Source organism: Arctopsyche grandis, chromosome 5 (assembly GCF_051622035.1).
Source record: "Arctopsyche grandis isolate Sample6627 chromosome 5, ASM5162203v2, whole genome shotgun sequence".
In the NCBI taxonomy this organism is placed as follows: Eukaryota; Metazoa; Arthropoda; class Insecta; order Trichoptera; family Hydropsychidae; genus Arctopsyche; species Arctopsyche grandis.
Genome location: NC_135359.1, coordinates 22,499,394 through 22,511,423, shown reverse-complemented (window position 1 = coordinate 22,511,423; position 12,030 = coordinate 22,499,394). Strand labels below are relative to the sequence as shown.

The 12,030-nt window shown below is 38.3% G+C and overlaps 1 protein-coding gene across 1 annotated transcript; it reads right to left on the bottom strand.

The window, feature by feature from the left end:
• Positions 1–205: 205 nt before the first annotated feature.
• l(2)dtl (WD40 domain-containing protein denticleless) lies at positions 206–3,856 on the bottom strand. The gene is made up of 4 exons (XM_077431462.1): positions 3,686–3,856; positions 3,200–3,396; positions 2,999–3,122; positions 206–2,917 (listed from the first exon to the last, which is right to left on the bottom strand). The coding sequence occupies exons 1-4, from the start codon at positions 3,726–3,728 to the stop codon at positions 1,173–1,175; spliced, it is 2,109 nt and encodes a 702-aa protein (XP_077287588.1). The 5' UTR covers positions 3,729–3,856; the 3' UTR covers positions 206–1,172.
• Between the last annotated feature and the right edge of the window lie 8,174 nt (positions 3,857–12,030).

Here is a 12,030-nt window from a genome sequence, read left to right as displayed (position 1 = left end):
ATATTGTGTACGTCGACGAGTGACTGTCAAAACCAAAAAAAAAGAACATCTTTCGAACAGCAACGAAATAAACGATGATTTTTGTATTTAAGTTTTTTCTAGACGTTTCTAAGATATGTCAACCTATTTTAGACTGGTACCTTTCTCTTTCTCAATCGATATTTAGGTGAAATGTCAATCATTAAAAAAAAAAAACACAGTATTTGCAATCTTTGAATAAATGATTTAATTAAAAACAAGACTATTTTTTTTAAATCCTTAAATATATATTTACATTTTAGTGTTTTATTTTGTGATATACATACATTTTACACATGAAAATATAAACTACTTATTATTACGTACACGGAGTAAATGTAAAATGGTATGCACACATACTAAAATGATTATTTTTGAATTAAAAATTCATATTTCTAGATACTTCTTAAAAAAATAATAAAAAAAAAACATCTTTCTTCTTAAAACTATTGGAAATAATAGTGAATCTTGATAATTGCATCTAGATAGAAGCATCACTAAAAAAATACATGTTTACTTGTCAAAGCAAGGAAGTAATATATATATAAAAAATATTTCAGTCAAGAGCTAATATTAAACTAAAATTACTGAAATATTAAGTGCTGTTTATAAACCAAACGGTTTTTAACATCGTATTTTTAAACTACACAATTTGATATTCAACGAGATATCACATTCAAATTTTAAAATCAAAATATTAGTGTAAAAACCACAAATCTATCATTTTTAGTGTGTCCTTTGTTAAAAATCTTTCTAATATTATAAATATTTGGTTATGTTGACATTAAAAACAATAACCAACATGTCAAGAGTAGCGTAAATTTGAATAATACTATGTAGTTTTGTTTCTTATTATAAACACGATATTAACAAATGAAAACCATCAAATTAATATAATAAAGATAAATACAATTAAAATGGTATAAATTAACAGCCATTTACAAAGCAGTCCAAGTTACCGAGAAAGCAGTAAAATTTTTAGCACACTTTGTTAACAGCGGTCGATTTCAATCACGTTAAAAAAAAAGTACTACAGTACACAAAATTTATCCAATAATAAATGCAAATCAACATCAGTCATCAGTTGTTCTCCGAGTGGGCATAAAAAAAAAATTGTATAATAACAAATTAAATAAATACACATTATGTAACATTTATACTTGATTCTCGGTGCCGACACTCGAGTTGAAATATAAAAGTAATGATTTATTTGATCTACACTTTTCGTGGGACCGTTGACTTTGATCGAAATTTACAATGCCCCTGCCTGCGTTGGGCTCGTCTTCAGGACTTTGGAAACTTAAACGCTTACCGCTGACCACTTCGTATGGCTCGTTTGATTTTCTTTTCGAGCCCACCTCAGGAGTGTTTGTTTTATCAGACAGCGGTTTGTCGTTGGGAATCGACGGAGCCACATTGAAAAAGTGTAGTAAAGTTTTATCAGATTTGCACTTCTCCGTCGTTTTATGGTCGTTGTTATCGTTAATCTTTGGCGAATTGATTTTGCTTTTCCCGTTCATCTTTTCCTGAGCTAGTTTCGTCAGCCAATCCACTCTTTTGTTTTTCTTTTGTGGGGAGACAAGTCTCAAGTGTGGTGCTTTGCCGTCGATTACAAAATTGGGAAGATTTAAAGTCGGGGAATTCAATAAGTTGAAGGAACTTTGATCAGACGTGGGTGACTTTGTCAACGTGCTGACGGCTTTAGTCGGCGTTTTGAATTCCGACATCAGAAATCTAGCATTTGATGTCGAAGGAAGATCTTCTGTGTTTCTCCAAGAATTAGGACAAATTCTTTTCGGACTAGACTCACCATCTTCCTCGGGTATACCCGAAAGTACAGACTTGTTTAACGTTTCTAAAAGACTCCGTTTCGATTTTCTATTAGGCGTTGTGGTTCCTAAGCAGGATTCGTTTTCTTGAAGGAATGCTCTTTTCCTAGCTGAATCACTACTCAAATCATTCATCTTCCTCTTTGAAGCCTGAGGCGTTCTATCTAATGAGATCCAATTTTTATTTGTTCTATCTACCGATGGAATTTCTTCTGCCTTACCACACAGATCTCTAACTTCAGATTCGTTATACGACTCCTTACCAATGCGCCATAGTTTGTGTCTGGCATCATCGCTACATGTGATAATTTTAATATCACCAACCTGGCACCAGGTAGCACAGGTAACTTCAGCGACGTGGCCGGTGAGTTTTACTATCGGATCGCGATATTTAATATTCCAGATGTATGCGTTGTGATCACTGCTTCCGCTAATCAAATACATGCAATCTGGACTTAAGCTGGATTTGATATAGAATGAACCGTTTTCGTAGCCTGTGTACTTTTGTTCTGGCAACGTACTGTAGGTCGATAGATTGAAGCAGTAAATAACGTTATCCATACAATTGGCAAATAGCTTCATTTTCGATTTGTCCAATATAAGATTCGAATAGCCGTTTCTATTCGAACTTCCGCAGTATGGGATAGAATGCTTGGGCAGCGGATCTTTTTTGTATGCTGAATAATTTCGCCGCAAGTCCCAAACTCTAATACTTCCGTCGCTGGCTCCGCAAGATATGAGACTGAAGTCATCTTGGAATACTAGTCCCGTAATACTATTGATTCTATCGTTGATTCTAATTTGCTTTTTGGATGATGATCCTGGGGTTTTCGGAGGATTGAGTGGATGACAATTGTTGATGCTATTATCAGGTTTGTTGATGATGCTCACATTAGAATTGACGCGAGTATCCCAAAGCAAGACTCGGCCGTCTCTAGCGCCCGTTGCAAAAACGGCAGGATCGTCGGGTCTGAAAGCAACACTTCTCACAGATCTGGTGTGATTCTGAAAGTCTCGCACCAGCTTGAACGATTCCGATTGTACATCCCATAATTTTGCTGTATGATCGCCTGAAATTCAAGTTTTGATGCTATTAAGTTATTCATTTAAACATAAAATCTCATCGTGTTGAACTTATTATTGAATCTCACCTGAGCCTGTTACAAAGCTCATATTTCCAGGCATCCATGCGAGATCGAACACGGCATTAGAATGACACTGTTGACCTTGAAAAGCAGGATGTTCTCCGTCCTCTTTGGATATCAGTAGAGTATCCTATATACATACGAAGATAATTAGACATCAACATTAAATTTAGAATGAATAACCATATGGTTTAATAAGCTCGTTACTTGAACTGCAACTCGGCCATCTTCATTTGCCAACGCTGCTATGTATTCATATCCTGAAGTTTCGGCGAATTTGCAAGCAAACAATGGCGGATATGGATTGTAATCCAAACGAGATATGTTTGGCAATATTCCATAGTACGAGTCGGATTTCGACACTACCAAGCGGGGTAATATCGAGTCATAATACAGTGGATGGCCTGAAAATACGTAAAATAATATATCAAAGACGGTTAATGCCGGATACAAGGCAAATTCAATTGTAAAAATCAAAATTTAAAAAATAATAGAATAATCTAGAAACGAAGTATTCTTTAAGTAAGTGGTTATTATATTTAGAAATCGCGAGAGGATAAATATTTTGGCATAATTTACAAACACGGAGATACCGAATATCCTGATCAAAATGTCGACTTTGCTCCACAACCGTGATAAAAATAAGGTTAACCGGCATTTATGGCGAAATTGAAAACAAAGCAAATGACTCACGCAGGCCGAGTTCGCGGTCGATGAGGCCCTGCAGAAGGGACATTTTATGAGGTGGTGGGCCTAGCGAGGTCCGACGAAGGGACGATATACCAGCACCTTAACCACCCTCGGACTTGACATAACGAACCGCGCAATTTTCACCGCCAACGACACCTAACACCAATATATTCTACCATACCATAAATCAACTTTCTCCCAGCTCGGTGAAAAATGATAATCCAAACAGCAAACTGAAATATTCTCCAACGATAAATCCATTCCCTGTGCATTCAAATTATTACTATTCATAATATAGATAACAGATAAAGCCAATTTCTACTTCATCTGACGACTGCTTGACTGCTTAAATGTTCTGAATCGTCTTGGAAAATCATTTTTTACGGTGAAGTGTAGATTTTGTATTTGTTCGATCTAACTTATTAATTTGTCTCCATATATGATAGCACTGTGGGTTATATTTATTGCTGGTTGGTGCAACCTAATAAAGACGCAAAGCCCGAGAAGCTCATTTGGGAAAAAAATAATTTTTAGCTTTATTTCTATAATTGTAATGAGTCGAATAAGTTCATATTGTGCTATAGATTCACATAATTTCACAATTTGCACGTAGTAGGTTATTTTGAGAATTTTTGGACTTTTTAAAATCAAAAAATGTGTAGTTTGAATATAATGGGGGTGGTAAAAGTAAAATGATAGCATTGCTGTAGACATGACTATTTCATATGACGGGCGAAAAGGAAGTAAAGTGGGATCTACCGACATGCTTGAACTTGTGTTCATGTTGGATGGCAGCCCAGGTTACATGTTGTAAATTATATTATAAAAAAAATCAGAAATAAAAACGAGAAAAATTAAAATCTGATCTAATCAACATTCCTTTTTATTGATTACTATATGGGAACTAGTCTTGTTGTGAAGGTCTTCTTCACCACCAGTCCGCCATGCATTATAGACAGGTTCGTCTGTGTTCGGTATTAATACAACTGTATGTTGAATGTGGTATTTATTCGATAGTAACACGTATACACAAGTATGGTTAATTGTTGGTAAAAGTGTGTCGTTCAGCGGTCTCTGGATATGGTAGAGTGTCGCTGGCTCGGCATTCAGCTATGTTCAGAAGGTCTCTGGATGCGGCAGTGTGTTGCTGGCTCGTTGTTCGGCTATGTTCGGAAGGTCTCTGGATACGGCAGTGTGTTGCTGGCTCGTCCGGCTGGTTGATCTTCCAAGTCCGCGTAGTGTAGTGGTGGCTGGTCAGGAGCTGTATGTCGACGCTTGCTGCTGTGGGTCGACTGGCGTTGTTTGGGTTGTACCTCCTTTTATATGGTTTCTGGAATGCTTGGTGGAAGTGGTTATTGACGCGTACGAAAGGAATTTTGTTTTCGTCGAGGCGTCGAATTTTCTGGAATGCTTGATGGAAGTGGTTATTGACGCGTACGAGAGGAATTTTGTTTTCGTCGAGGCGTCGAATTTTCTGGAATGCTTGATGGAAGTGGTTGTACGAGCATTTAGTTATTGATGCGTACAAGGGGAATTTGCTTTCGTCGAGGCGTAGTATTTTCTGGAATGCTTGATGCTGTTCCGCTCGATGTATTTTGTTGTTGCGGAATATTCTCGAAGGTTTCGATGACGATGACGACGGCGAGATTCCTACATGGCTCTCCGGTGAGTGTTAGCGATGTGTGTGATTTTGTGGGAATCTTGATGTGTTGGAGTCTATTGACTCGATGGCATCGTTGTTTGTCCGGTTGTGCTGGAGAAAGTTGTCTCAACAGCGGGTCTTGTGTTGCATGCCGGTCCAAGTCTTGTTCTCTACCAGGTTGCTTATTTTGGGCGAGCTGCGTTGGTAGTGAAGGTTTGTGATGGCTTGGATGGTGCTGTTGTGCAGGCTGCTGTGTTCTGCGTGGAGTCATTCGCGTGACTGTTTTGCTGGTTGTGCTGGAGTTAGTTGTCTCGGCAGCGGGTCTTGCGTGAAGAACGTTGGTTGTCGAAGTGCGTTGAGTGCTGGTCTTCGTTGGTTGTGCTGGAGTTGGATGTCTCGACAGCGGGATTTGTGTGGAGTAGCTGGTCCATATGTACTTTCACACCATGTTACTGTTTCGGTCGTTACAATGGCAGTGAAGGTTTGTGACGGTCTGGACGGTGCTGTTGTGCAGGCTGCGGCGTCCTGCATGGGCTCATCGAGGTGATGAATCATCGAAGGTGTGATGAGCGGTGCTGGCGGATCAACAGTAGTGGATCCATTTGGTTGTTGTCTCCGGGTTGCGTCTTGTTGTGGCGAAAGCTGCGGAGTTGTTTGACATGGTCACTAGTTGTGGGGACATGTAGCGGACTGCGTTTGAAGTCTGCGTTGAGGGTTGCGTTGTAGACTGCGTTGTAGGCTGCTATGTAGGCTGCGATGTGGGCTGCTATGTAGGCTGCGATGTGGGCTGCTATGTAGGCTGCAATGTGGGCTGCTATGAAGGCTGCGTGGTTCTTAGTCGGGGGTCACCAGTTATGGTGAGGTTGGAAGTTGACTGCGCTGTGGGCTGCTTTGTTGACTGCTTTGGAGGCTGCGTGGCTCTTAGTCGGGGGTCACCAGGTATGGTGAGGTTGGAAGTTGACTGCGCTGTGGGCTGCTTTGTTGACTGCTTTGAAGGCTGCGTGGCTCTTAGTCGGGGGTCACCAGGTATGGTGAGGTTGGAAGTTGACTGCGCTGTGGGCTGCTTTGTTGACTGCTTTGAAGGCTGCGTGGCTCTTAGTCGGGGGTCACCAGGTATGGTGAGGTTGGAAGTTGACTGCGCTGTGGGCTGCTTTGTTGACTGCTTTGAAGGCTGCGTGGCTCTTAGTCGGGGGTCACCAGGTATGGTGAGGTTGGAAGTTGACTGCGCTGTGGGCTGCTTTGTTGACTGCTTTGAAGGCTGCGTGGCTCTTAGTCGGGGGTCACCAGGTATGGGAACTAGTCTTGTTGTGAAGGTCTTCTTCACCACCAGTCCGCCATGCATTATAGACAGGTTCGTCTGTGTTCGGTATTAATACAACTGTATGTTGAATGTGGTATTTATTCGATAGTAACACGTATACACAAGTATGGTTAATTGTTGGTAAAAGTGTGTCGTTCAGCGGTCTCTGGATATGGTAGAGTGTCGCTGGCTCGGCATTCAGCTATGTTCAGAAGGTCTCTGGATGCGGCAGTGTGTTGCTGGCTCGTTGTTCGGCTATGTTCGGAAGGTCTCTGGATACGGCAGTGTGTTGCTGGCTCGTCCGGCTGGTTGATCTTCCAAGTCCGCGTAGTGTAGTGGTGGCTGGTCAGGAGCTGTATGTCGACGCTTGCTGCTGTGGGTCGACTGGCGTTGTTTGGGTTGTACCTCCTTTTATATGGTTTCTGGAATGCTTGGTGGAAGTGGTTATTGACGCGTACGAAAGGAATTTTGTTTTCGTCGAGGCGTCGAATTTTCTGGAATGCTTGATGGAAGTGGTTATTGACGCGTACGAGAGGAATTTTGTTTTCGTCGAGGCGTCGAATTTTCTGGAATGCTTGATGGAAGTGGTTGTACGAGCATTTAGTTATTGATGCGTACAAGGGGAATTTGCTTTCGTCGAGGCGTAGTATTTTCTGGAATGCTTGATGCTGTTCCGCTCGATGTATTTTGTTGTTGCGGAATATTCTCGAAGGTTTCGATGACGATGACGACGGCGAGATTCCTACAACTATTAATTTATGTGTTGCATATATGGTGGTGTATGGGAATGAAACGATGGAGTGTTGTACACACGACTATTTAATATGACGGTTGGGAAAGAAGTAGTTCAGCAGCGAGCAACGTGGCCGAGTTGGTCCCAGCTTGCAGGATGGTGACCGAAACTTGACCATGTCGTAGAGCCGCTACACATATATTTCAAATTACACTATTTTGTAAGCAATATGTTCAGACTATGTCTGATGATCGGCTTTCGTGGCCTTACGACCCACGATTTGGCCGATATATTTTTATGCTGGCCACCCTGACACAGCGGTTTGCCCACAAACTGACAGTTGTTGCATAACGTTGGCGCGTAAACACTGCGGTGTTTACGGGGCCCTTAGCTCCTCGCCACCGAAATCACCAGCTAAAGGTTGGTGATTTCACCAGCTCCAGTATCCGCCCGGTGTGCACCAGAGGAAGTCTGGTCTGTCTTCGTACAGAAGGCAGACAACTGAGCTACGCGTGGCTAACCTCAAAAAGCACGCGTGCTTTCTTTGTTTACTCCCCCCCTTTCCCCCCTGCTTGATCTCTGTATAATTAATATAAAATACAGTCGCAATACATAAACAGATTTACGCCCTGTTTTCATTGGTTTACAATTTCCTCCCTTTTTTTCACATCACGCATCCCACGCACACTACGAAGGAGAAAGGGACAGAGCAGAGCAGCCGACATCAGCAGAGACCAGACCACCGACGACGAAGGAAGGCACCTTGAGGAAACCAGCCCCGCCCACGCTTACCACGAGCTATCTCACAAACCGACTTCAGGTGTCTCTCGAGTTGAGGACCCCTGGCGTCTGTACACAATACGCTTCTCAATGGATAAAATTTGTCTAGAAATGTGAATTGAAAGTGAATGCACCAGAAAATAAGTAATGAGATTTCAAGAATCAATGGGAAAAATCATTCCCACACCTATCGATTTAATTGTTTGAATGAGGTGGTGCGTGCTGGTGACTTTTTATACTAAACGTATACTCAACGAATGAGATCTATTGGTCAATTAGCCGCGAGACCCCGTTGACCGTCGAGTTCCAATCGCTGATTAGACGACGAGTGCTAGTCAGTGGTTATTCACTGGTCGACAATAATTCAACGTCAAATCTCCACCATACAATTTATTATGAATTCACCATGGATTGGTATTTACGTATTATGTATTTCAATCCAAATAGCCAATGACGTTAGTGTTTCATTTAGGCTTTATCTTTCAAAGTTAAAATGCAAGTGACCATCGATTTAAGCATGGCCAATAATAGTAGTGTTTCCCCTGATGGGTTTATTATTTTATTTACATACTTTCAATTCGGTAATTGGCTATTCGTCACATTGCGGTGGTCACAAAGACAATTTTTGCTATGAAAATCGCGAATACACAATATTTGGCACTCAAGTTCTCGTTAGTATGATGGACTTTTCGGCTGCCAGATGTTCCGTTATAGAGATTTTAGTGACTTTGTGACCAGTAATCACCAAACCTTTCAATTCATATATTTATTAGTACTGGTATTACGCTGTATTTTTTGCGGCTGGCAGCACCAAACGTACTTTGTTCGAATTTGACGTTTAAACGTTACGCCTATGTCGGTAGTCGTCATTTATCCACTATTTATAGTGTGTTAGTTGTGGAATTTTCAAAAAAACTGGCAAAAATGCCAAATTACGTGGTGCTGAATAGTGATTCGGAAGAAGAGAAGTCACGTCGAAACCGGACAAAAGTGACAGTTGACGTCGATGCCTTCAACGAAGGGCAACATCAAATGTCGCTCGAGAACCAAAATGCATTCGCAGATGATGATTCCCCAACTTCTAAAACCAAGGAAGAAATAACATTTTGGATTTTAACAGGACAGTCGCCTTGCTTGTATTATCTGCAGAATGAATTGCATTCAATCAATTCCTTAAATACAACCAACGAAAAATTATCTCATGCCGATTCTGGCGTGTATTTCAAAACTTCGGATAAGAAACACCCAAGTTGTGATATATTGAATGGTAAACGAACTACTTTCAAAACGTCAATAATTGGAAGTACGGCGAGAGGTAATATTAGTTTGGCGTTATTTGAACCGGACTCTAATAATGTTTCATGTAACCGTGAAAAAGAAAATCAAATTAGTGTGGTGAAAAGTGAAAACAGTCACACGGAACAAAATATATCACCATCGACCTTGTTCTATGACGATAATGAAAAAACAAATTTTGAAGATGAAATCAAGGAAATCGAAGCCAAGTATGAAACGGTTGGAGTGAAAAGACGACACGATTATATTTCTGATAATACGTTAAATGGAAAATATGCTTACTTGAATTATGATGATGGCAATGATAGCAGTAGTTCTGTTTTGACGTCAAGCTATATTAAATCGACTAAAAGAAATGGCACATCTGGTAAAAATAATGTTGAAAACCTAAAACATATCTTAAATAAAAAAGGAATAAATGAAGAAGTGTATTTTAAAAATGATTGGATGACTGATAAATCAAAATTACCTCGTAAGAGTAATCTGTTTCAAAAAGAAAATATCAACGTTTGTAAAATTGAAAAAGATGATAACTTGTTGAAACATAATGAAAATCACGGAAAGCTTACTTCAAAAAATAAAATCTTGTTGGACAAAAATTCCGTACGTAATTCAAGTAAACTTTTAACTAGTTCCAATAATGTCAAAAACAATAAATATGTTTCTAACATAAACGGGATTTTGAAATTATCGGAAAATATTAAAAATGAAGAGCCGAGTGTGGCCACGAGCCGATCTACACGGACTTATAGTTTGAGAACTAGACCCTCGAGGAGAGATCCTATTGATTGTTCAACCCCAGCTTGTAATCAATCAAATCTAAAAGGTGATAACTTTTTTAACGATATGGAGACTATGCAAATTGTCAATCCTTTATTTAATATAAAAATGAAACCTATGCTAGAAATTGACTGTGATGTGATTAAATCGGCAACTTACCGTGTTAAAAACATTCAAACATCCGTGAGGGTTACGAGGACTGTTAATCAGAATGTCCTTAGTGTTGTTCAAGAAAATACAATGGTAATTAAAAAACGTAATAGACGATAATAGCTACCCCTCATGAGTATTTGTATGCGAGATCTTATTAAAAATTCATGGACACATTGCACGGACCACAAGAATTATATTTAAATTTTATTTATTATTAGTAGAATTTTATGCAATTTATTAAAATATAAAATATGTATGTAGAGAATTATTTTTGTATCTAATAATAAACATGTCTTGTTTTATATGTACGTATTCTAAAAATAAATATAACGAATTATTTGTCATGTCTTTTATTATTTAAATTATTATTGATTCGTTAATTTAATTATTTAGTTAAAGAATTGTGTGCAATATGCATGTTGCATTTTTAATTATAAATCTAGTCTTAAATATTGATAATCGATGAAGTTAATGTTGACATATTGTAAGTCTACAATTTCGACCGAGCAAGGGAAGTATTTATTTTCAGCTTTTCCAGATACTTTGGTGGATTATTTATATGTTCATTACTTATAATGTTGCTTCTATATGTTGACTGAGTAGCGGAAAACAATCGGCAATATAAAAATGTAGACAGTTTGTTGGATTTCACTGCCGGTATTCGGTATTGATTTGTAGTTTGACTTACATTTCTTCCCTATTCAGAGTGTCATTTTGGTTGTGGCTATAGTTTGTTATACATATACGCATTCACAGTTATTTTATTTTAATTGTATTATAATAAACATATACCACAGTGTCTTCACAGGTTACTCCAATATGACACTCGCCGGATATTACATAAAAACATAATATAAATTTTAAATCAACATACATATGATGCATTATAGAAATTTTACGATAAATCTATAATAAAATAAATCAATTGACATAGTCCTAAAGGGAAGTCCAATTTTGAATAAAATAATATTTTATGGCTTCCTTTAGTCAACTATTTAGAAATAATAGTCGATAGCTTCATGATCTGCTAAAAAAGCTAGCCCAAATGGGTTTTTTTAGGATATCATGGAGTGATTTCTCCGAAATATTTATGAATGTTCAAGCATATCGAATAAAGAAGATGATGCCATTTATCATTGCAATATCTTCACTATCTCCACTATCAACTATCTTTGTATACTTTTCACACATGTATTGGCCATACCTTGGTTTGTGTCTCCAGTTCAATCGTTTCCTATCAGAGTTTGCCAATTTTTCTGTTTTTCATTGTAACGGTTCCTGTAAATTGGCATCTCCTTTCCAATATCTTTTGCAAAATCTCAAAAGTTATTCAGCGTCTTGATGTTCATAAATTTCTATAATAAAATTCTGCAAAAATGTATCCATAAATGTCACTGTGGTTTTTCAGCAATTATTGTAAAAATCTATAATTGGGCTCGGATGCTATTTTGTTTCATTTATTCCTTATTTTTATGCATTTCTACATCTGTTGCCTGATTTTTGATAAATAAACTTAAATATTTAATAAAATAAAATAATTAATAATAAAATAATTAATTAATTTAATAAAATAATTAAATAAATAAATAAACATGATGTAAGTAAATTTAAAACACATTTATTTTATTCACTTTATATGCACGATAATCACATTATTATAATAT